Source organism: Rhinatrema bivittatum, chromosome 15, assembly GCF_901001135.1.
Source record: "Rhinatrema bivittatum chromosome 15, aRhiBiv1.1, whole genome shotgun sequence".
Taxonomy (NCBI): Eukaryota; Metazoa; Chordata; class Amphibia; order Gymnophiona; family Rhinatrematidae; genus Rhinatrema; species Rhinatrema bivittatum.
This window is the reverse complement of record NC_042629.1, coordinates 62953189-62977720: the sequence shown is the minus strand read 5'-3', so window position 1 is coordinate 62977720 and position 24532 is coordinate 62953189. Positions and strand designations below refer to the sequence as shown.

Sequence of the window (24532 nt, the reverse complement as noted above, 5' to 3'; positions counted from 1 at the left end):
GAAGAGTGACCAAAATGGCATGGGGGTCTGTATGAGAAGACGCATGAGGAAAGGCTGAAGGTTCTGAATATAGATACCCTGGAAAAGACGAGGTATAGGGGAGATATGATATAGACCTACAGATACCTGAAAGGTTTTAGTGATGTACATTCGACAAACCTTTTCCATTGGAAAGAAATCAGTAGAACTAGGGGTCACAAAATGAAACTCCAAGGAAGACGACTCAGAACCAACATGAGGAAATATTTCTTCACCAAGAGGGTGGTGAATGCCTGGAATACCCTTCTGGAGGAGGTGGTGAAGACGAAAACTATGAAAGAATTCAAAGGGGCATGGGATAAACACTGTGGATCCCTAAAGGCAAGAGGATGGAAATAAAGGAAAGAGTGCATGAGGGTAACTTGCTGGTGTGGCAGTTACTACCCTTAACCAATAAGCCTTAATACTGTTGATGCAACTCCATCATGGCTCTCTGCTTCAACAGCAGGGGAAAAGTGGAATTGGATTTGAACAGCAACCAACAAGGGCTCTGACTCTTATGGTCTGGGAAACTGATGAGAATGGGGGTAACTACATGACGCAGCAGATACTGGCATAAGCTTGCTGGGCAGACTGGATGGACCATTTGGTCCTTTTCTGCCGTCATTTCTATATTTCTATATAATTCCTGGAACTCTGTAAACTAGTAAGTGATGTTAACGTTTTTGTCAACATTCCATTTCATTCCCACAACATAGTAACATAATAATGACAGCACAAAATGGCCCATCCAGTCTGCCCAGCAAGCTTCTTATGGTAATATCTCCCACGTTGTGCAGGTACCCCCATGTTCTCTTAAGGGTAGCAACTGCTGCTCCACTTATTCCCAAGCCTTGTGATAACCCATAAAAAATGTACTGCTAGCAGCATTTTTCCTGGGTGACGAGCCTTGAAAATTCAGACAGTGCTGACGTGCTTTGCTTATGGACTTGCTCATAGAAGCAGTCCTGTGCTTTTTTTCCCTTAGGGCTGCGTATCAGTTCCCCAGACCATAAAAGTCAGGGTCCCATGTTGGTTGTTGTCTGAATTCAATTCTTCTTCCAGTCCAACTCCCCCCCCCCCCTCTCCCCCACCATAATGGTACACAAAAAAAAGTCTCCTCATTCCATCCCAGACACTAATATTTTTTGAGAAGTTCAGAAAATGCTTGGAGGTTCAGGTGGTGACTGCAATATAACAAGTAAAGGAAATTGCTCTAATAATTTGCATTCTGGTCTCTTGACACTGCTGACTTCATAGCACAAGCTTTTGACCTTTCACAGAGGTCCAGATTTCTTAAGAAAAGGAGGTTCCAGCAGGTCATAATTACTGGCACATGTTCAGCAGGAAGGATGGTGAGACTTGGAGCCGCTTTTCAGTGGAGATGAAAATGGTAACAGAATTCTAGGTAGCCTGGGGTTAGCAGACATTCGCTGGATGGAGGGGACCGCGTTAGAAGGGACAGAGGCTTTCACCAGTGTTATGGGGAGAAGGAGGCAAAGAGTTAAGATAAAACCTAAGGTGGGAGAGAGGGAGCAGACGGTGCTTATGCCAGGGGGAGAGGGAAGTGGAAGGGAAGGAGGGATCCCAGGAGAAGGAAATGTGATTGTGCCAGGGGGATACAGTGAGAGGGAAAGGAAGGGAATTGTGCCAGTAGCGGAGTGGGAGAAAAGGGAAAGGAAGGTGATTATACCAGGGGAAGAGGAAAAGGAAGGGAAGATGATTTATGCTGGAGGGAATAGGCAGAGAGGGAAGGGAATTGTGCCGGGGAGTGGAGGGGAGAGAGAGAAGGGAAGGTGACTATGCTGGGGGATGGAGTGCAGAGGAAAATGAAGAGAATTATGCTGGGGTGGAGAAGGTGATGGGATTTGGGCTCCTGATCATAACTACCTGAAGGTTATTATTTTATATCCCCCCCTTCCCACCAACATACCTAGTGGATTGCAGCAACAATTCTCAGCCAAGGGCCATGCAGTAGGGCTCCTTCTGGAACTGGATAGTTGTGAATGCTGAAGCCAGCCACTAGGTGTCGCCACAATCCCTTCTCTTCCACCCCTCCCCAGGGACCATGAGCACTACCTTCACAGCAGCCCCAGCCAACGGAGGGATCCCATCTCAGGGATTAAACTAAGGACCTTCTGCATGGCAGGGCTGTGCACTGCCACTGACCCACAGGCTGGCCCGGTAATGGGGTCTCTAAATTCCATTTCAATGACCAATGCTCAGGAACTCAGCTGCCTTGCCAATTTATTGCAAAAGATAGTTTCTTTCAATAAATTGGCCAGACATAAAGTACTAGAACCGGGTGCTCATCTGCCAAAGTTTTCCACAAGTGTTTTCACCATAGCAAATAACATTGATCAAGCTGGTGGGATTTTTACACTAGAACAAATCTCTAATAAACGTCTGCTGAAATAAACAGAATTTGGTTTCCACTCATGTGAGCGAGTGAAAGTGCAGGATGCAGAGTAGTCGGGACCTTTTAAAACATGTGCTTCATGCTTATAAGGATTATTGTTCTGAAATCAGTTGCTATATCATTTTGGGGAAGCATTTTTAGGTTGTTGCACACGGTATCTCTGTCACCCTCTTTCCTTCTCTGTATTTCTGCCTGGCTCACATTTCCACTGTCTCTGGCCAGGACAGCACTATATTTTCCTTTCAATAGAATCCCTTTCCACTGCTTTTTCTATTTTATTGCCGAAATACAAGAAAATGGTACAACAACAGGTCTCTCGGAGAAAACCAGAACATAGCCCCTGCACAGGTCCTTCAGGTAGCCTGAGGTCACGCTCAAGACTCAGGATCTCTCCAGTTTGAACCCCAGGATCCCAGTTCTCCTCCAATAGGGATGGTTCAGTTCATGATTGCATTCAGCTAATGGATGCTCAGTCGTGATATTCAACTGCAGACTCAGTCCATGGGGGTGTTGAGCTGGTTCATTTGCAGCTCCTGATCCGTGTGCTCCAAATCAAATAGATTGACCAGGTCAGCTCCAGTGGCAGGCAGAGCGTCCAGGTTGTTGTCCCTACAGGCAGGAAGCAGCATGTGATCGTTGCCCTGCATGACTGAATCCAGAGAGTCTGTCTCCCCACGCATGGTCAGCACGTTCTTCAGGGAGAGCCCGAGCCTGGGCCCGCTGTTGGAGTTGCGCACGGACAGAGAGATGGCGCTAGCTCTGCGCTCCCAGGAGCGCCGGCAACAGGGCAAGAACTTGGCCATGGCTCGTTTGAAGTCCCTCATGAAAAGCGGGTAGATGATAGGGTTCATTGTGCTGTTGCAGTATCCCAGCCAGGTCAAGACGTCAAAGAGGCCTGCGGGAACACAGTCACATACTGCCTGCAAAGAAAGGGCCAAAGGTCAAAAAGAATCAGGCTGGAAAAAAAAATTATATTTTATAGATATACACAAAGACCATTAAACAAGCTGCCCTAAAGGCATAAGAAACTATCACTTAACCCCTTCAATTCATATTTGATTTGGCTCTGGCTTCAGCTCTGGCTCACACCTTGACTTGATCCTGTTTTCGTCTGAGGTTTGTAGCTTGTACACATCAACAAGTCATTTAATAAACACTGCAGCGTTGCTCTCAGCACCCCCAGACTTGTTAGTACTTTAATCAGAAAATTACAGTTCTTCAGTTGCATATATTATTTGTACACTTGTTAATTAATTTGTGGGTTTCTCTCGTCCTGCACTTACCTGCACCACATTGGATATGAAAAAAGGGAGCCAAGCAATGAAGAACATTCCCAGCAGGATCCCCAAGGTCAGACTTGCCTTCAGAGCCTTCTTACTGTGCTTATTCACAAGTCTCCTGTTCTCATTCACTCCTGCAATCTGAGCTCTCGGAACCTAAAAAAATAAAAATAAAAAGTGTGTTACAGGGTGCCTTAGGCAGAAATAAGACCAACTGTCCAGTCCAACGTTCTTCTGTGGCCAAATAAAGCCAGGTTTGCTTGATGGATTCCTCTCCCATTCCTCAGGTATGCAGGAGCAAGGAGAACTGTGAAGACAGCGATCCCTATCCCTGAAGGGGAATCCCAACCATTGCGCAACAGTGACATCTACTGGCCAGGCTCAGAGTGCAGTGCTGACTTGAGCTATCTGACGTTCTGGAACCTGGTGAGGCCTAAGGTGAGTTTTGGTAGAATGGGCGGGCTGGGCTCCCTGGGGAGTTGTCAGGTCTTATGTATTAAAAACAACCTGCGTGTAAGATCTTGCACATTATCCGGGTCTGGGAGCTGTATCTGTGGAGAATTAAGATCAAAAGGGCAGCAGTGATGGTGTCTAAGTTTTGTCATGTTTTATGTATTTTAATTATGAGTGTATTATTGTACACTGCTTTTATTGTTTTTTTTACCGGTTATGCCTCAGGGATCTGTATTGGGACCCTTACTTTTCAATATGCCTCAGGGATCTGTATTTTACCGGTTATGCCTCAGGGATCTGTATTGGGACCCTTACTTTTCAATATATTTATAAATGATCTGGAAAGAATACGACAAGTGAGATAATCAAATTTGCAGATGACACAAAATTGTTCAGAGTAGTTAAATCACAAGCAGATTGTGATAAATTGCAGGAAGACCTTGTGAGACTGGAAAATTGGGCATCCAAATGGCAGATGAAATTTAATGTGGATAAGTGCAAAGTAATGCATATAGGGAAAAATAACCCATGCTATAATTACACAATGTTAGGTTCCATATTAGGTGCTACAACCCAAGAAAGAGATCTAGGTGTCATAGTGGATAACACATTGAAATCGTCTGTTCAGTGTGCTGCAGCAGTCAAAAAAGCAAACAGAATGCTGGGAATTATTAGAAAACGAATGATGAATAAAACGGAAAATGTCATAATGCCTCTGTATCGCTCCATGGTGAGACCGCACCTTGAATACTGTGTACAATTCTGGTCGCCGCATCTCAAAAAAGATATAATTGCGATGGAGAAGGTACAGAGAAGGGCTACCAAAATGATAAGGGGAATGGAACAACTCCCCTCTGAGGAAAGACTAAAGAGGTTAGGACTTTTCAGCTTGGAGAAGAGACGGCTGAGGGGGGGATATGAAAGAGATGTTTAAAATCATGAGAGGTCTAGAACGGGTAGATGTGAATCGGTTATTTACTCTTTCGGATAGTAAAAAGACTAGGGGGCACTCCATGAAGTTAGCATGGGGCACATTTAAAACTAATCGGAGAAAGTTCTTTTTTACTCAACGCACAATTAAACTCTGGAATTTGTTACCAGGGGATGTGGTCAGTGCAGTTAGTAATATATAGTATAGCGGTGTTTAGAAAAGGATTGGATAAGTTCTTGGAGGAGAAGTCCATTACCTGCTATTAAGTTCACTTAGAGAATAGCCACTGCCATTAGCAATGGTTACATGGAATAGACTTAGTTTTTGGGTACTTGCCAGGTTCTTATGGCCTGGATTGGCCACTGTTGGAAACAGGATGCTAGGCTTGATGGACCCTTGGTCTGACCCAGTATGGCATTTTCTTATGTTCTTATGTTCTTATAAATAAGTAAATATGTAGTGAGTTCTGAGAGGGAGTCATAGATTGTGGCTTCTGGCCAAAGAATTGTCAGGATACTCACCTGGCTACAATATAAGGAGCAATAAAATGGAGAATGACCCAGGAATGAAGAAAAAAAGAAAAAAAAAAGGAGAGAGATATGCCCATACTTCACATCTTTGGAAGTGGAATCACAGCAGAGTAGAAGATGGATGCTCTGCAGTCAGTGACCAACAATGCATCAGGCACATCCATCAGCTCAACGTAGATTAGGCATATCTTTTTTACATTTCTCTCAGTGCTGTTCTTTATGCTGGCAATAAGTGAGCCCACAGAGGGGCGTATGCACTACCATCTCTGCATGGTCAGTTCGCACGGTTAATAGGAAGAGGTCTAGTATGGTGCTTTGTACACATCAGTCTGACACCTGCATTGGGGGGGGGGTGTCAGTTCTGATGAGAACCAGCAGGGCAGCACCCCTGGTAGACTTAGATTCACTGTGGTGGGCGTGGCTAGGCTAGGTAGGAGGAGCTTTAGAAAACTTTGAAAACTAATAGTTCGGGAATGAAATCTAAAACAAAAATGGATCTTCAGAATGATTTTTAATTGTCTATTGCATGATGCAAAATGTTTCATTTTGTGCCGCAGCTTTAATTAATGTTTCAGCATGTAATTAACACCTTTACATTATTAATCCCTCTGTTGTTTTCGGAGAAAGTGTTGCTAGAAGTGCTGGGCTAATCCTACTCCGGGTAGCCAGACTTGGCAATTCAGGACATTCTGCTCATTTTTGCCTTTGTGGTTCCACCTGCCAAGCAGAGGCGATATCTGATGGGGAACTCGCTGGCTGTTCTCTCCAAACTGAGCCTTATCCACATTCTGAGGTCACTTTACAGAGGGACCTGCTGATTTGTAATTAAGGAAGGATAATCCGTAGCCTTGCGGCTCAAAAAAAAAATGATGAGCATCCTGTGGCATGACCTCCTGAGAAATGTCTCCTGTTTGGGGCAGCATTGCCTATGGGACTTAGAGATAAGTTTCAACGATCAATGTAATGAAACAAACAGGTCCGGATACTCTCGCAGGCAACGTAGGCAACCGCCTCCAGTGCCAAATTTGGAAGGCGCCATGCCTGTGTCGCCATCCAGGCCAGCTGCTGACGCACAGCAGAGGGAAAAAAAAAAGAGCTGGATCCCGGCTGTTGTCTTGATTTGGCACTCGCAGCAGCAGGAACAAAAATTGTCCATCCGCAGCGGTCCCCAGCCCTCGCCCCAGCTTTCCTTAGAAATGGGAAACCTGTAAAGACGGCGCGGGCGGGGCCTGTGAGTGCACACGGGCTCACAGGCCCCGCGCTGGCTTTATTTTTGTATTTCTTGCTGATCTCAGGGGAGGGAGGGGGGGGGGGCACGGCAGGGTGATTAACCAGCACGGGCAAGCTCCATTCTCTCGGGGGAAGGGGACCCCCCCCCATCCTTCCCGGTCCATGTGCGTGGGTACAAGTATCTTAAATCCTGCCCTTGAATGCAGGCGAGAGCTCCGCTGGCGCTTCCCTGCACACCGGAGGCATTCATGGCTGTCCTGTCCTTGCCCGCAAACGCTGTACACTTTGCACAGTCGGTGAGAGCTAAAGCCTAGAACTGTTGTTATGTGAAAAAGGTTCACTTCTCCTTTCCTTTGTATTCCTCAGATTTGAGATAAAGAGTGAAGCAGGTTGCAGTCAGACAAAATAGATTGGTAATCTATAAATATAATTCACAAACGTCCATCCATCTGTCTGCCTGTCATGCTTTCTGTAGGCACGTCTAGATGAAATAAAGGACTGAAATTCGGCACACATACAGATGACCTCGAAAAAACTAAAATCTCTGAAAGGTAGCCCTGTCTGTGTTAAGCCTCCAGCAGCCTTTTTGTCAGCTGCAGATTTAACAGGGTTAAAGGCCTTCTAAAGCAGCGGAACTCTAACCAGGAGAGAGCGATTGCTGGGGACAGGTTGTGGGGGAAGGGAGAGAGAGATTCCTGGGGATGGGTTGTGTGGGGAGAAACTGGTGATGATAGGCTTGGGGAGGGGGACAGAGAGAGAGAGTGATGGAGGTGAGCGGAGGGACGAAGAGCGAGTGGTAGGGATGGACTAGTGGAAGGGTGGGGAGACAGTGATGAGACGGACTGGGAATACTAATTTGACCGCAAGTATTTTACAGCTCTCTGCCCAGTAACCTATAAAGTTCTGCTGCAATGAAAAGTTCCAGGCCTGAAAGGAATGCAGGGAAGACGTGATAGGAAATTTCATAAGACCCAGAACTTGAGAATGCAGGATATGAGGGGAGGGTGTAGACAGGACCGGTGCTTCCATTAGACAAACTAGGCGGTTGCCTAGAGCAGCAAAATTTTGTGGGCAGCAAAATCCTACCAGTGCCTCTCCTCATCTGATCTTGTTCCTGCTCTGCATCCAGGCCTGCAGTCCTGCTCCATTCCTGCTCCAGTGTTTCAGCTGTCTGCCTGGATGTCTCCCAAGCTAGGCCTGGTTTTACTAGCCTCGGTTCCACTTCATCTGGCCATCCAGCTTCTTCAGGTTTGGAAAGCCCTCACCTAGGCTGCCTCTTTCTGGAGGCCACGGTGGGTCTAACAGTTTCCTCCTATTTCTTTGGAATTCCAACTCAGTCGGACCTGAGTCTGGAATGCAACATTCTGAGCCTTTATTTGCAACTAACCGAGGATATTTCCCCTATATTATATGCTCTCCCAACTCACCTAGCCCAGTCATCGCAGAGACAGTCCTCAGCCAAGGGCCACTTTCCAGGGCTCCTTCTGGAAACCCTGCAGTCATGGGCCTTAATCTAGCCAGTAGGTGACCATGACTCGCCCCGCTCAGAGCTTGTGAACGCTTCCTCCACAGTATTCTGTGAGTGAGACCTGAACTGGAAGTTGAACTCAGACCCCTTCACGTGGCAGTTGTGCAGCACTACCACAGAGCCACCAGTTTGGGCACCACCTCCTTGTCTCTGAGAAGATAAATCTACAGTAGTTCTCCTCTACCCAGCGCTTGGGCTATGCATTCAAGGGGGAACATACCAGCTTGGGTGATTTTATTGAGGTACTGATTTAAGAAGGAACAAAGGTCTTTATAAAGGATATTATAGAAAGCTTAAATACACCTTACTTTGATCCAAATAAAGATTCATTGCCAGTAAATTGCCCTTGCAACAACAGCCTCTGAACCAACTTGACCAGCAATCATAAACTCATCTTTGGAGGCGCAGATGACTTCCAAATGTCTCCTGGCACCTTACTGTAGGTCTCACTTGGTGCATTTCACTGCAGTAGCCACTCTTTCTTTTTGTAATGCTGCACCTGCTGGTGATCAGACACAGCCTTAGAAGAAGATCTGGAAAAGCATGGGCAGGTAGATATAACGTGCTGGAATCACGCACACAGCAGCCGAGACGTGGCCCCCAACTCCCAAGTGCTGCAGTCTTACAGATCTCGAGCCCACAGCACCAAAAACACTGGCCCAAGCCCAGCCGCTGCTCCCCAGGACCCAGACCCTATCATAGAAACATGGCGGCAGAAAAACACCATAGGACTTATCCAGTCTGTCTATCGTGCCCAGTGTTTTCAATGAAATGAAATTATTTTTACAGACTTTACAGACATGTCATATTGTGCTCAATTTTTTACTGATTGTCAGTAAATTTACTGATGGTTCACAGCCCTGTACATAGACCACCCACTAACATTGAAATCAACCATGAAGACAGAAAGAGATATCTAGACAAGGGGTCATGCGTGAGCTGAGCTATGATGTCTGACCTATTTCGGCCAATGCAAGAACCGTAGGACTTACACGAAAAATAAGAAAAAGCAAAACCTGCAGGCAAGCACCAAACTCATATAAACGTAATCTCATTTGTTCTCAAAACACTATTAAATAATTGAAAATGATAAAACCATTACTAACAAAAAAAAAGCATTTCCTCTCACTGAATGAACAAAACCTGAAATATTTCAATCTGCAGATATTCAGGCCAATTCAGTACGGCCGGCACCGGGAAAGTGTGCAGAAAAGCAGAAAAAGCTGCTTTTCTGTACACCCTCCGACTTAATATCATAGCGATATTAAGACGGAGGTCCCAAAAATAAAAAAAATAAAAAATCTTTTAAAAAATCTGCCCGTTGCCCATGGGTTGGAAACAGATGCTCAATTTTGCCGGCATCAGTTTTCTGAACCCGTGGCTGTCAGCGGATTCGACAACCGACGCCGGTAAAATTAAGTGTCAGCTGTCAAACCCGCTGACAGCCACCGCTTCTGTCAATAAGGAGGTGCTAGGGATGCACTAGTGTCCCTAGCGCCTCCTTTTTACCGCTGGCCTTCATTTGCATACTGAATCGCACGCCCAGGAGAGGGACCTGGGCGCGTGTCGGGAGAGCAGGCGCTCGCCTCGGAGCGCCGGCTCTCCCGACACGCTCTCTCCTGATTAAACTTAATCTCTTGCTAACACATCTTCCTTTTCCATTGTTAACAGTTTTCATGTAAATACTGTGTGAAGCCTGTTGATAGACGTTCATTATAATTAAAAACAAAGGTAGTTGAGAAGGTCATTCCATAACTTGAAGCCAAGAATAATCAGTCCTGGATTCCTTTCTGTGTGTTCCTAAAGCTCTTTCAGACCAGGCTTGGTCTCTTTTGCTACAGGGTCCGCTTCTCTCTTTTGTGTCTCCAAGTTGCCCTCAGCTGAGTCTCTCTGGTCTGTCTCTAAAGCCTCTGTCAGTTATGTCTCTACATAACTGGAGGCTTCATGAGGTCAACTTCTCCAAGAAGCCGGCTTTATCTGATCTCCACTCTTCTTCATCCGCTTGTCACATGGTGCTGGAAAAAAAAACTTCATCTGTATTCCAGAGAATATGCCATGGTCAGGGACAGGAGACATAGTCAATACCACTATTGATCTTAGCTAAATAAATACTTAAAATGCAGTTTGCCACAGCTAATGGTGCCCAAACAAGCACAAAGAAATATCTTTCCAATAATATTTCTCTTTACACTGTCTACATTTTATTTGTACTGTAGAGAGGACTTCTAACTCAGTCTGCAACACTGGGTGGTATTGGGTTGGAAGGATCGGTGTCCCAAATCAGTATCCTCAATTGAAAGGGGGAAAGTTGAAAAAAGCAAAGCACTAACAATGTAATTAAACTGTGATTATCCAGCAGGAGATTGGTTCTATGGAGAGCATTACTGAGGGTAATTACTTCTGCCAGATTAATGACAAGTACCCTTTTCCTGAGAGAGATGAATCATAAATACACAGAAAGTCAGATTCTGCCCTATCAGTGCAAGGGATAGAAACTGAGAGCAGGAACAGGGCAAATTGAAATTTATTTATTTATTATTTATTTATAGACTTTTCTTTGCCGACATTCGTGAGGCACATCATACCGGCTTACATTGAACTGAAAGGAGTAAAATACAATGAACAGAATAACATGTCATAGTTAAACGCAAATGGTGTAGGATATAAGTATCGTAAAAACATTCAGAGATTATATATTTATTTATTTATTTATTTATTTGAGTCTTTTCTATACCGGCATTCGCGAAGGGAATCGCATCATGCCGGTTTACAAATAACAAGGAGTGAACAACAATAAAGTGATAAAAAACATTAACAAGTGCTAAAAGAAGGGAAAATTGCAGTTACAATAAAACAGGGACATATTTCAACTTGGAACAGAAGAAAAGGAGATAGTAATTTAACAGTGAAGAATAACTGGGAAAGCCTGCCAGTTTAAAAGGGATTGTACCATTGATGGGATTGTCAAAACTGTTGATTATCCTGAAGGGTGTTCTGAGTTAATTATATTGATTTTGGGTTTGATTGTTGTCTGGAAAGGCTAACATAACAAAAGAACTAAATAGCTATGGAGGAAAAGGTAGAAAGAAAGAAAGAGAAACTTTGTACAAACTAAGAAAACTTTATCTTTAACAATGAGAAAGTGGTATAGGGGTTATGAAGTGCAGCAAAGTTCCAGGGGGGGAGGATAGGGGCACAGATGGAAAAAGGAGAAGAGCAAGGGGGGAGGGGCACGTAATGGAGATTCTTAGAAAGGTCCATTTAGGAGAAGTCTACGTATTGGTTGAGTCGGGGTATGCCTGCTTGAAGAGCCATGTTTTGACTCCTTTTTTTAATTTGTTGAGTGTTGGTTCTATTCGGAGGGGCGTGGGGAGGGAGTTCCAGAGGTAGGTGCTAGCTATGGAGAAAGCCCTTTCTCTGGTGAGGGACAGATGTGCAGCCTTAAGGCAAGGAATGTGTAGGGTACCTGCATGAGCCCTTCTTGTGGGGCGGTTGGAAGTGCGGAAGCGAGGCATTTCTTCCAGCCAGGTGTGACTGAGTTGGTATAATGAGCAGTGAAGAATGGTGAGTGTTTTGTATTGTGAACGGAAGGAGATGTGCAGCCAGTGCAGGTCTTTTAAAATTGGAGTGATGCGTTGTGTTTTGCGGGTGTTTGTTATGATTCTGGCCATGGAGTTTTGGAGGATCTGGAGTGGCTTGATAGTGGTAGCAGGGAGGCCGAGTAGGAGGGCGTTACAATAGTCCAGTTTTGACAGCATAGTAGTCTGGATTACAGTTCGGAAATCGTTGGTGTGGAGCAGAGGTTTGAGTTTCCTGAGGATATTTAATTTGTAGAAGCCTCCCTTTATGATGGATTTGATGTAAGGTTTAAAGTTTAGCTGATGGTCGATAAGGACGCCCAAGTCTCTTACAGCCTGTAATTTGTGTTGTGGAGCGGTTGTGTTCTGAGCTGAGTCGTGGGGAGAGCAGTCAAGATGGGTGGAAATGATGAGTAGTTCTGTTTTTGCAGCGTTTAGAGCTAGGTGTAGGTTGGATAGCATTGACGTTATTGTGCAAGTGCAAGAAATGGTGGGCAAGTGGTTCAGGACCTCCAGTGTTTGGCGAACAGACAAAACTACGAAGCGTACGCTTCACGTGCACAAATCGTCCACGGGTACAAAGGGTCCCTAGGCCTCGCACCAGACATTTTGCTGGATAGCAGCATCCAATCCATGTTTACTGTCTTCCAAACCCAACCCTGAATGTGCCCCCGGAAAAGGCCTTCTCCGCAATCCAGCTAACAGTCCACACGTTTTGGAAGGCTACGTATATTTTAATGCCTGAGGGCAATATTCAGACAGCCAACTTACCCGAGTATATGACTTTAAGATTCAGGGACATATCGAAAGAACATGGAATAGACGTTGTGGAGTGTAATGTTCAAAGCAACTTACATGCATGAAACACGTTTATGTACAAATAGATGCCTTGTTATAAAATGGCCTGGAGTTTTTCCACTTAAAAGTAACATTTATATGTGCAGAAAGGATAGGAATTAGGCTTTCCATGCATACTTTTGCACGCGCATAACTTAACCCTCTAAAGAGCAGGAATTTGTGTGCGTCATTTCATCCTGCGACTGAATTTGTGTGCGTCATTTCAGATCATTTTCAAAGCAAACCTCTGTGTGCTGAAGTTTGATTATCAGCGGCGACTTATGCACGTGGCTGCCGCATACTGTACAAAATTACTCTCCCTGACGTATTTACGCAGGTAAAATGGGTGTCTGAAAACTTCCCTCCCTCGATCTGGGTTAGCGGGACACCCGGCGTGCCACAAACCAGGGAATTTGTAAGCACAATTAGGAGAGGCGTCCCCAGGGGTGTGTTGTGGGTGGGATCAGAAAGTAGCGTGCGCAGTTAGTATTCTCGAGTCTGTACGCGTTGTTTTCTGTAGAAAATATACACAAAAAAAAAAGACAGGGATCATGCATGCAGACTTCCTCGTTGATACATGATGCAAAGTCCAGGGGTAAAAAATACCCGCAGACCTTCTCCCAGAGCAGTCGGTCAGAAAACTTACCCCTTATGGAAGCAACACGAAGAGCATATACATACCCTCGACACCCAGCGGATAAAAAAGGATGGAGGGAGAGGAGGAGGAGAAGAAGGAACTGGCTTTGCAGATCGCCCTATCCCAGGACCGGCCCTAAGCGGGAGTGCCAGAAACCCCTTTCCAGCCTTGTGTATAACCGAAGGCCCTACAAGCCAGGGGGGCTGCGGCTCCATGCCCAGACCCCCAGCTGCAGGCCCGTTCCAGTGCTTCTCCTTAGCTGCTCTGGCCTCCTGCATTTCCGCCTGCACAGATGACTCAGACCCGATCATTAGCCGGTGCACTGGAAAGGTCACAGTTTTTGCCAGCAAGTGTCAGATTGTTCGGTGCGATTAAATTAGTTTAACAATTTATGTTCTGCATCCTCATGTATTCCATGACGTGTTCTTTTGAGGAAACTTCCAGAGCTATGAATGCTCCTTACCTAACCAGTCTATCAGAAGGTGGGCTGTTCTTGGCCCATTCTTCTCTGAGGATGTGCAGGAGGGGGCTGCGCACGCATTCAGATTTGTGCCCCAGATAGTACCTGGTGACTCCTGACTTACAATTTTCATGTGCCCTCCAGTTCCCCCACCCATGGGCCTGAATTTCAAAAGCATTTACATGCTTAAAACTGGGTTTTACACGTGTAAATGCTCGTTACCCGTGTGAGTGGGCTTTTGAAAATTGCTATAATACCATGCCATTGAATTGTCCATAGGATTTAGCCAGGTTTTTGGGTACTTGCCAGGTTCTTGTGGCCTGGATTGGCCACTGTTGGAAGCAGGATGCTGGGCTTGATGGACCCTTGGTCTGACCCAGTATGGCATTTTCTTATGTTCTTATGTAAAGGGCTTTGGAAAATGGCTGTGATAGTATGTTACATTTGCACACGTGACTCCTTTGACAATTCACCCGGGTACGTAGGATCGCTGCCTTCTAATGAGTGCAAAGGTGGGGAAAGGATCTGAGGTCGGAGGTGAAGGAATCAAATCGGACTCGGAGGACCGGGGAGCAAGCTTGGAAGGTCAGCAGGGAGATGGAGAGGGGCAGCAGGGCCAGAGGTCAGCAGAACAGCAGAGGGCAGGAATTTTGTAACTCTCAAGGCACAGCACACGTTGATTTAGTTAGTTATTTTATGTACTCTCGATCCAAGCGAAGACCACAACGGTTTACAGAATCTGTCTGTCCGCTAGGGAAAGTTCTTTCAGTCACTGAGGCAAGAAGCGTTCCCCGGGCGGCGGTGGTTGGAAGCGTGCGTGGACACGTGTGCAAGCCTTTTCCTGACAGGCCCTTACACTAACGCTTTTACCAACCTCTGTTATTTCGCTTTTCAGAGGCCGAGGAGCCCTAACCTGTGTGACTTTTCTTCATACAAGAGCCACTCACTAACCTTTCTCATTTTTATTACCCTCCTATGCCCTTTTTTCTAGTTCTGCTGTACCGTTTTTTCAGACGGGGCACAGAATATTTAAGGTGTGGTTGCACCACAGATCAATACAGAGGCAACATGGAATCCGCAGTTTTATTCACTATTCCCTTCCAAATAATTCCTAACATTCCCTTTGCACACGGATCTCACGAGGGCTTCAAGATCCCTAGCACAGAACCCAGCACCGGGTAGAGAGCAAGAGTAATCTTCGAATAACGTAGAAGTCTGCACCGGCTATTCCAAGTGAAAAGGACCCTTCGCTTTGAAAATTATGCAAAGGTCCATGCACAGCCTCACCCACACAAAGCTATACATGCTGTAGGCAGGGGCGGGGGGCAGCTTGTGCATGTCAAATTACACGCAGGCTTCTTAAAATCCAAAGAATTGCTTGTAAATCAAATCTCTGCCACAGCTCCAGCCCCTACCCCAGAGCCTTCTGTGGCGTTGCTTTTCTGTGGCTTTTATAAAATAATTATATATATATTTATTATTATAAAATATATTAAAAACATAAAATATATATATATATATACGTATAAACTATATTAAAAACATACATATATTTACTTTTATGTTTTTAATATATTTTATAGGTATTTTGTTGTTCACCACCTCAATCTTTTAGAGAGCATGGTTTCTAATTTTTATGAATAAATAAATTAATTAAATAAGTGAAAGTACATTTTTATGTGCACAAACCCTGCGGCAATTTGTTAATAGCCATCAAGGCACATAAAACCATGTTGTATGCATGTAAATGACTTTGAAAATCAAGCCCCTAGTTGGAATTGTTTTTCCCTCTGTGCATCACTTTCCACTTCTCCACATTAAATTTCATCTGCCGTTTCCTGTAGATGCTCATTCCCTAGTCTCTCAAGGTCCTCCTGCAATTCCTCACAGTCGGCTCATGATTTAATTATTTTGAACAATTTTGTGTCATCTGCAAATCGTGATGCATTACTCCCTTTTTCAGATCATTAATGAATAAGTTAAACAATACCGTTCCCAGTATAGATCCCTGGGGCACTCCACTATTTACCTCTTTCCAGCGGGAAAATTGACCATTTAATCCGACTCTGTGTTTTTTATTCTTTAACCAGTTACCAATCCACAATAGGACATGCCTCCTATCCCAGGGCTTTTTAATTTCCTCTCTCACAGAAGACTTTGTCAAATGCCTTCGGAAAATTCAAATACGCAGTATCAACCAGCTCCCCATTATCCACCTTCAAAGAATTCTAACAGTTAACAGATAGAAAACAGAGAGTAGGGATAAATTTTCCCATTTTTAAATCCATTCTGGCTCTTCCACCATTTTCCCTGTTGGCTATTCTCCAGGCTTTAGGTGCGGTGGCAGATTTTTATGAGAAGTTTAGATTGCCAGACAGCAGCAAGTCTGCTCTCCGGTTTTATGTTTGAGTTTTCTCAGAGCTCTACTGTCAGGTCCTGATGATTTGCCACTATTTAGTTTATCAATTTGCTTCAGCACCTCATCCAGATTCATAGTTTTCGCTTCAGTTCCTCTGAATCATCACTTACAAATGGTTCCCGTGTGGGAATCCGCCCAACACTCTCTGCAGTGAAGACCAAAACAAAGAATTTATTCAGTTTTTCTGCAATGGCTTTATCTTGTCTGAGCAACCCTTGCAGACTTGCTTGTGATGTTCTTGAAAACATTTTATTATTATTTTGTTTTTGGCACGTTTTGTCTTAAATTCTCTTTTAAAATGCCTTATTATTGTTTTGCATCTACTATGCCAGTACTTATGCTCTTTCCTATATTCTTCATTAGGTCCCAATTTCCATTTTTTTTAACAGATCCCTTTGTGACTTTCATAGCCTCTTTCTAAACACCATTTAGCCATGCTGACAGTCATCTGGTCTTTTTTCCACCTTCTGGAATACATTCTATCTGAGTTTCTAATTGACAATTTGTACACCTCATACAGCAGTAGCATTTTATCTTTGCAAAGTTAAATGCTACTGCTGTAGCTTTATCTATTATTCTCCAGTAATTGTCATATTTTAGTGAATTAGGAACACTAACCTTTGTACCAGGTCTTGTGTTCCACTGAGAACTAAGTCTAAAGTAGTTCCGCTTTTGTTGATTTCAATTTTTTTTAAAGTGCTCAAGGGGTGATCCAGGAAACTACAGACCAGTGAGTCTGACATCTGTACCAGGCAAAAAGGTAGAAACTATCATAAAGAACAAAATTGCTGAACATATAGGTAAGCAAGTTTAATGGGACAAAACCAACATAGATTTAGCCAAGGAAGTCTTGCCTCACAAATTTGCTACATTTTTTGGAGGGTGTAAATGAACATGTGGATAAAGGTGAGCCAGTTGTTATAGTGCATCTGGATTTCCAGAATGCATTGGACAAAGTCCCTCATGAAGGATTTCTTAGGAAATTAAAAAGTCCTATTGTGGATTGCCCGCTGGTTAAAAGATAGAAAACAGAGAGTAGGGTTAAATGGTAAATTTTCCCAATGGAAAAAGGTGAATAGTGGAGTGCCCCACTGATCTCTGTTCTGGGACCACTGCTTTTTAATATATTTATAAATGATCTGGAGTTGGGAACAACAAGTGGGGTAATCAGATTTGCAGATGACACAACATTATTAAAAATTGTTAAATCACAAGCGGGTTGTGAGAAATTATAAGAGGACATTACAAAACTGGGAGACTTGGCATGCAAATGGCAAATGAAATTGAATTTGGACAAATGCAAAGTGATGCACTTAGAGAAGAGTAACCCAAATAATAGCTACACAAAGCAAGGTTCCACATTAGGAGTCGCCACTCAGGAAAAGGATCAAGGTGTCATTGTTGAAAATACATTGAAATCTTCTGCTGAGTGTGCAGTAGCAGCCAAGAAAGCAAATAGGATGCTCGGGATTATTAGGAAAGGAATGGAGAATATAACAGAGAATATCTTAGTGCCTCTGTGTCGCTGCATGGTGCGACCTCATCTTGAGTGTTGTGTGCAGTTCTGGCCACCGCATCTCAAGAAAGATAATGCAGAATTAGAAAAGGTACAGAGTAGGGTGATCAAAATGATAAAGGGGATGGAACAATTTCCCTATGAAGGAAGGCTAAAGAGGTTAGGATTCTTCAACTTGCATTAGAGAAGAGATGGTTGAGGGGGGGATATGATAGAGGTCTACAAAAACAATGAGTGGAATGGATCACGTAAACATTAATCGGTTTATTCTTTCAAAAAGTACAAAGACCAGGGAACACACAATGAAGTTAATAGGTGATACATTTAAAATTAATAAGAGAAAATAGTTTTTTAATCAATGCATAATTAAACTCTGGAATTTGTTGTCAGAGGATGTGGTGCAAGCTTTTAGTGTAGCTGCATTTAAAAAAGGTTTGGACGAGTTCCTGGAGGAAATGTCCATTAAGCATTATTAAGGTGGAGTTGCAGAAAGCCACTGCTTATTCTTAGGATAAGCAGCTTGGGATCTCTCTACCCCTTGGGATCCTGCCAGGAGCTTGTGACCTGGCTTGGCCACTGTTGGAAACAGGATACTGGGCTTGATGGACCCTTGGTCTGACCCAGTACGGCAAGTCTTTGGTTCTGAGACCATGAAACAGTCGTTTATGACATCTAGAAATCTTACCGCCGTAGCATGCCCCGAGGAGGCAGTCACCCCATTGGTTTTAGGATAAGGCACCTGCAGGGTAGGAGTGCATGGGAATTTTCCCGTCCTCTTTGGGTCTATGGCTAAGGAATAAGATGGGAGGCGGGGGAAAGAGCTCCGGTGAGTGGGGGATGGTGGAAACTGCAGCAGAGCTTTTTTATAACTTTCACTGTGGGTTTTGTCATGGGAGGAGAGCGGGGATTTTGTAAATGAAATTTTAAAAAATTTGTTTTTCTTTCATTTACAAAGCAAAACAAAATTGGAAAATTTGTTGACAGGCATTTCCTATTGGGAAGCCAAAAAGGACAATATCATGGGACACTCCTCCCCCCCCCCCCCCCCCGAAGCCCCCTTCCAAAATAAAAGAGAAGGAGGGAGCAGCTAGCAGCAGCTGAACCCAGCGGATGGATCCAAAGGGGGGGAAGAGAGAGAACCTCCCTAAAACACACAGGGGCCGATGCAATATCGGGGCGTGTTAAAGGGGCGCTCAGGATTGAGCGCCCGCTCCCTTAACGCCCGCCGATCCCCCTCTCCCAGGCGCCCAATGCCACATGCAAATAGGAGGCTCTAGGGGAAACTGCGCACCCGCGGCACCTCCTCGGCAGCGGACGCCCGGGAGAGGTCGCCTGTCAGCCACTTAGAAAAACGGATGCGCGATTTCCTAACCTGACTGCAGCGCACTTCTAGTTTATTTTTGGTCATTTCTAGCTTTTCTCTTCCTACGACTTAATATCGACACGGTATTGAGCTGGTGGAAGTATTTTCTGCTTTTCAGTACACTTTTTGGGCTCCTCAAGCCTTACTGCTTGCACGGAGGGGGAATCAGTAACCGCCTCATCCATGTGCATTTGCATGTGATGAGAGCTGTTACCCACGCCCATGACAGGACGTGGGTTTTCCACACGCTAACCACCGTTTCGCACTGGGAAGAGGGACGTGCATCCAGTCGCAGGTTAGCCGCGCGCTGCAGCCGGCGCGCATGGTACAGCATCGGCACCGACAGTCTCTCCCCGTCACGGAGATAATGGTCCGTGAGGCACATGAGGAACTGGTTTGAGACGCAGAGCCCAAAGGCCACAAAATCTTTGTAGGACCTGCCTGAAGAGAACGTACAGCCTGAAATCAAGGGGGGTGGGAGCATTCAGGGGGAGCCGATTTAACATAGAGTCAGCGAAGAGAGAGGGTTAGAATAAGGTAGGGGAGAAAAAAAAACAGGGGAAGAAACCATTCCTTCCCCCATCCTCCAACAGAAACCCCCAAACAATACCTGGGGGGAGGGGGATGGGCAAGTAAGAGCAGGACGATGGTACTCCTGCCTGCTTCCAGGATGCTGTGAGCTATGGGAAGGTCACCGCAAGCAGGTCAGAGCCGAGGCTGTTTGTGCAATGACTGTGGAGGCCACACCAGTAATGTGGTTGGGATTTTTATTTTTTAAGCATCAGACTTTCTGGCAAATCTCTTTTCTTTTTTTTTTTACACATTAGTTGGTATTTGCCCCAAGCCAAATAAAATCTATATATTTACTGACATTTCGCCCTTCTGGACAAAATGAGTTGGGATCAGGAGAAACCGCAGACAATTGCTGACATCATTACTGCGCTCGGATAGGATGTGACATCATTAATACCCTCTCATGGGATTCCTGACATTATTATTAGCCTTTAATTACAATTTAAGGGGACTATTTACTAAAGGTTTTTTCCCAATCTGTATTCTTGGGAAAATGCATATTTATTAGAACATAGAAATGAAACATAGAAACATAGAAATGACGGCAGAAGAAGACCAAATGGCCCATCCAGTCTGCCCAGCAAGCTTCCCTCATTTCTTCTCCCATACTTATCTGTTTCTCTTAGCTCTTGGTTCTAATTCCCTTCCACCCCCGCCATTAATGTAGAGAGCGGTGGAGGAGCTGCATCCAAGTGAAATATCTAGCTTGATTAGTTAGAGGTAGTAGGAGTAGTAACCGCCGCAATAAGCAAGCTACACCCATGCTTATTTGTTTTTACCCAGATTATGTTATACAGCCCTTATTGGTTGTTTATCTTCTCCCCTGCTGTTGAAGCAGAGAGCTATGCTGGATATGCATCGAAAGTGAAGTATCAGGCACATTTGGTTTGGGGTAGTAACCGCCGTGACAAGCCAGCTACTCCCCGCTTTGTGAGTGTGAATCCTTTTTTCTTCTCCCCTGCCGTTGAAGTTATGCTGGATATGCGTGAAGTATCAGTTTTTCTTTTCCCCTGCCGTTGAAGCAGAGAGCTATGCTGGAAATTCGTGATGTATCAGTCTTTCTCCGATGCCGTTGAAGTAGAGAGCCATGCTGGATATGCGTCGAGAGTGAAGTATCAGGTACATTTGGTTTGGGGTAGTAACCGCCGTAACAAGCCAGCTACTCCCCGCTTTGTGAGTGCGAACCCTTTTTTCTTCTCCCCTGCCGTTTAAGCAGAGAGCTCTGCTGGATGTGTGAAGTAACAGTTTTTCTTTTCCCCTACATTCCCTACATTCCCTACATTCCCTACATTCTTTTCCCCCACATTCCAGTATATCATGGCGGATTCCATAAGTAACATACACAAAAATCAAATGAAAACATCATTAATAAAATCATTAACATGCGGTAAAACAATAAAAAAAATACAATAAGACCAAAAATAAAATAAATAAGATTATACAAAATGATAACGCCCTAAAATACATAAAAATACATGATAAAAGTACCTTCTGCCAAATAAAAAGATAAAATTCAAAAAACTGCAATACATCCTGCAAAAAAAGTGTTAGCCTGTTTTATCTGGATTCTTGGTGGAAAGCAGCTCTAAAAAAAAAAGAAGGTCTTAAGAGCTTTTTGTTAAAAAGCTGCTTCACCTATTACAGGTACATTTCCAGGTAATGTGTCCTAGAATGTGTGGGGGTCCAGTGGAGTAAATGATCCCCATCCCCCGATCTTAAGCGTGAATTAGAGCAGTGTGCAGTGTGCACTGCAGCCTTCGGTGCTACCACTTTCTCACCAGGCAGTGCCGGCTTTCTTCCCCTGGAGCAGGGACCTTCCCTCTGATTCTCTGTCTGTCCAGCACTGCCTCCATCTTTATAGCGCTAGAGAAGTACTAGTACAGCGCACGGGCAGACATGGACCTGCAAAGTGCCCGTGCAATCGATCCGGTTAATGTAGACCGTGTGAAATGCGCCGATTCCGCTGCAGAGGAGCCTCGGGGAGCGGAAGCCTCTGCTACCTGCCCCCTCTCTATAAGAAATGCCTTCCCGCTGCCCCCCTGCAGAACGCGGGGAAAGCGCCCAGGAAGGACCTTCCCAGGGCCAAAAAAGAAAGCGGGCAAGGAATGGTTCTTACTCTTAGTTCCCCCCGCGTCGGATCCAGCCTTGGCTTGCTCTTCTTCTGCCCTCCTATCTGTTGCGTTCAGCTGGTGCTAGCGGCTCCCTCCTTCTCTCTTCTTTTTGGAACGGGACCTCGCCTTGGGGAATCGGTGGGGCCCGTGATTTGGGCTTCCCAGGTTGTACGTAAGGACCCCCATGGAAGAGCCTGAGACTATTTGCCCTTATCCTCCTCGTTCTGCCCCCTCCCACCCCCTCCTGCGGGCATGGATGCCCCCCCGGGTGTTCCGCAGCCGCTGCTGAACCCTTCCTTCCGGAGGGGTGCGGTCCCCATCTACCCCCAAGGGGGTAGATGGGGACCGCAGTCTGATAGGGGCAAACTTGACAAGCCAGCCTGACGATGTCAAACCTTGAAGGTCTCACCCGGGTCTTTGCTAGGGGCTGCTCCCGGCTGCAGCCCAGCTATTTTTAACCCTTGCTGACGCACTGCTTTGCAAAGGGCAATTCGTCAATAGGACGTAGGTGCAATAACTCTTTTTTTTTTTCCCCCCTGCGCCCCTCTGCCTCAACGCACATCTGGCCAGAACAGCGCCACAACTATGACAAAGTAATGCACGGGAAAGGCGTCCTCTGCCATTGCACACGGAAGAGGAATCCCGGCGGCCAGAAAGCTCGTACTCTACCTGAATGTGGTCATCGGAGGCAGCGGCCACGTTGCTGGTCAGCGCTGCCACCTGCACCGCCTGCTTCCGGGCGGCCAGTAGGATCCTGCAGTAGGTGAAGGAGATGGCCACCGAGGGCAGGAAGAAAGTCAGGCAGGAGGCCACCAGGGCGTAGGGCAGGCTGACCAGGAGCCGGCACTGGCCCTCTGCCGGGGGGGGCGAGGTGCTGTTCGCGGGCCGGACCTCGAAGTCCAGCTCGTGCCACTCCATCTCGATGGGCAGGAAGGAGGCCAGGGCGGCCAGGCTCCAGGTGGCCAGGATGAGCCCCAGCGCCCGGCAGGAGGTCACCCGCAGCTTGTACTTGAGCGGGGAGATGATGAGCAGGTAGCGGTCCAGGCTGATGAGGCACAGGTTGAGGATGGAGGCGCTGCAGCACATGACGTCGAAGGAGTACCAGAGGGAGCAGAACTGCGCGTCCAGCACCCAGCGGCCGTACAGCTCGTTCAGCATGGCCGGGGGCATCACCACCAGGCCCACCATGAGGTCGGACATGAAGAGGGACACCAGGAAGTAGTTGGAGGTGTTCCTCAGCGCCCGCTGGCTGACGATGAGCAGGATGAGCAGCGAGTTGCCCAGCGCGGTGAGGAGGATGACGAAGCAGAGGACGGCGGCCGTCCAGCGACTGCCCCCCAGCCCGCGGGGCTCTTCCATGGAGAGAGGGGAGAGCCCAGCCTTCTGCTCAGCTAAGTCAGCTCGCTCTCTCCCCCCCATCCATCTCTTCTCTCCTTCCTTCCTCTTTGGGCTGGGGTTTTTTTTTGCTTTTTTTCTTCTTTTTTTTTGCCTTTTGCCCTCTCCCCTGCCGCTGTCCTCTCGGTTTCATCCGTCTTGTGCCCCCCCTCATGCCGAGCAGGGCTGCGCTCTCCTGCGCGGCATGTCCAGGGCTGCGCCCACCTGCGACGGGCTGGGAAGCGAATGCCTGCGGCGTCTCCGGCTCTCTCGCCTGCTCCCCTTCTCCCTCATCTTCCCTCCCTCGCGCGCCTCTTCCTGCCTCCCCGCCTTCCTTTCTCTTCACCACTTCTCCCAAACTTCAGATCCGGGGGGGGGGGGGGGGGGGGCGATCTGGATCCAGCCCATCCTTGGATCCAGCGCTTCTGCATCGAAATCCAACCCAATACTAAAACAAACAAACAAACAAACAAAAAGGGTTTAAAATAGGAAAACAAGAGAAAAGAGGTGAGATTACTGGTTAGGGGCACAGTATGGAAAATGCAGCTTTGTTCACGGGCAGAAAGAAAGTTTCCACTACCTACACTCCCTCTTTCTCTCTGAAAGATGTCTTTTGTGTGAAAATGTGGGGTGAATATTTAAAGCTAATTATTATTATTATGGTAATTATGAACAATAATATGTAACCTGTTGGCTTCTATTAAAAAGTGCAGGGGAGGGGATGCATTAATTAATTCTCTTTGCATTGTTCTCCTGTTGATGAAGAAAAAGGATTTAACACAAAATGTGTTGCTTTATCTTTAATGCTAAAAAGGGGAGCCCATTGTCTTAGTCTGTGCTAATGAGAATGCGCTGCACTTTCCCCTGCCTTTCCTCGCCCCCGCTCCTCCTCCTCCTCCTTACTATGTGATTCCCCGTCCCCTGCCCCTGCTCTTGCCCCATGTCAAAAATAAGATGTGCCCCTCTGGTTCTTACCCCATTCCTTCGCCTTGCTGCCCCCTCCCCCTCTGGAAGGCGAGCCACCCCTTCTCTCCTTCTTACCCCCTCCTCCTTGTTACCCTCCCTGTCTCTGCCCTACTCCATTCCGGATCCAGATGCCCTCATTGCCACCCCATGCTCTGCCCCTGTCTTCCCCCAGTCCAGATCAAGAGGTACCTTTCCTCTTCTTGCCCCATTCCCAAGCCCTTCCTTCTTCCTGTCCTTCATTGCAAAATAAGATGCCCCCCCCCCCTTTAACTCCACCCCTCTCTCAGTCCAAAGAAAACCCTGCCCTCT

General features: G+C 46.0%; 1 protein-coding gene across 1 annotated transcript; it reads right to left on the bottom strand.

Annotated features, from left to right (window-relative positions):
- Positions 1–2325: 2325 nt before the first annotated feature.
- HTR6 (5-hydroxytryptamine receptor 6) lies at positions 2326–23545 on the bottom strand. The gene is made up of 3 exons (XM_029579246.1): positions 22553–23545; positions 3721–3873; positions 2326–3357 (listed from the first exon to the last, which is right to left on the bottom strand). The coding sequence occupies exons 1-3, from the start codon at positions 23300–23302 to the stop codon at positions 2932–2934; spliced, it is 1329 nt and encodes a 442-aa protein (XP_029435106.1). The 5' UTR covers positions 23303–23545; the 3' UTR covers positions 2326–2931.
- Between the last annotated feature and the right edge of the window lie 987 nt (positions 23546–24532).

What these genes read in the sequence shown, in the direction of transcription:
- HTR6 (XM_029579246.1), bottom strand. Translation starts at nt 23,302, where the DNA reads ATGGGGGGGAGAGAGCGAGCTGACTTAGCTGAGCAGAAGGCTGGGCTC. An exon ending in CCTCCGATGACCACATTCAG is followed by an intron (nt 3,874 to 22,552) that starts GTAGAGTACGAG and finishes TTATTTTTTTAG; the next exon opens with GTTCCGAGAGCTCAGATTGC. An exon ending in TCATATCCAATGTGGTGCAG is followed by an intron (nt 3,358 to 3,720) that starts GTAAGTGCAGGA and finishes CTTTCTTTGCAG; the next exon opens with GCAGTATGTGACTGTGTTCC.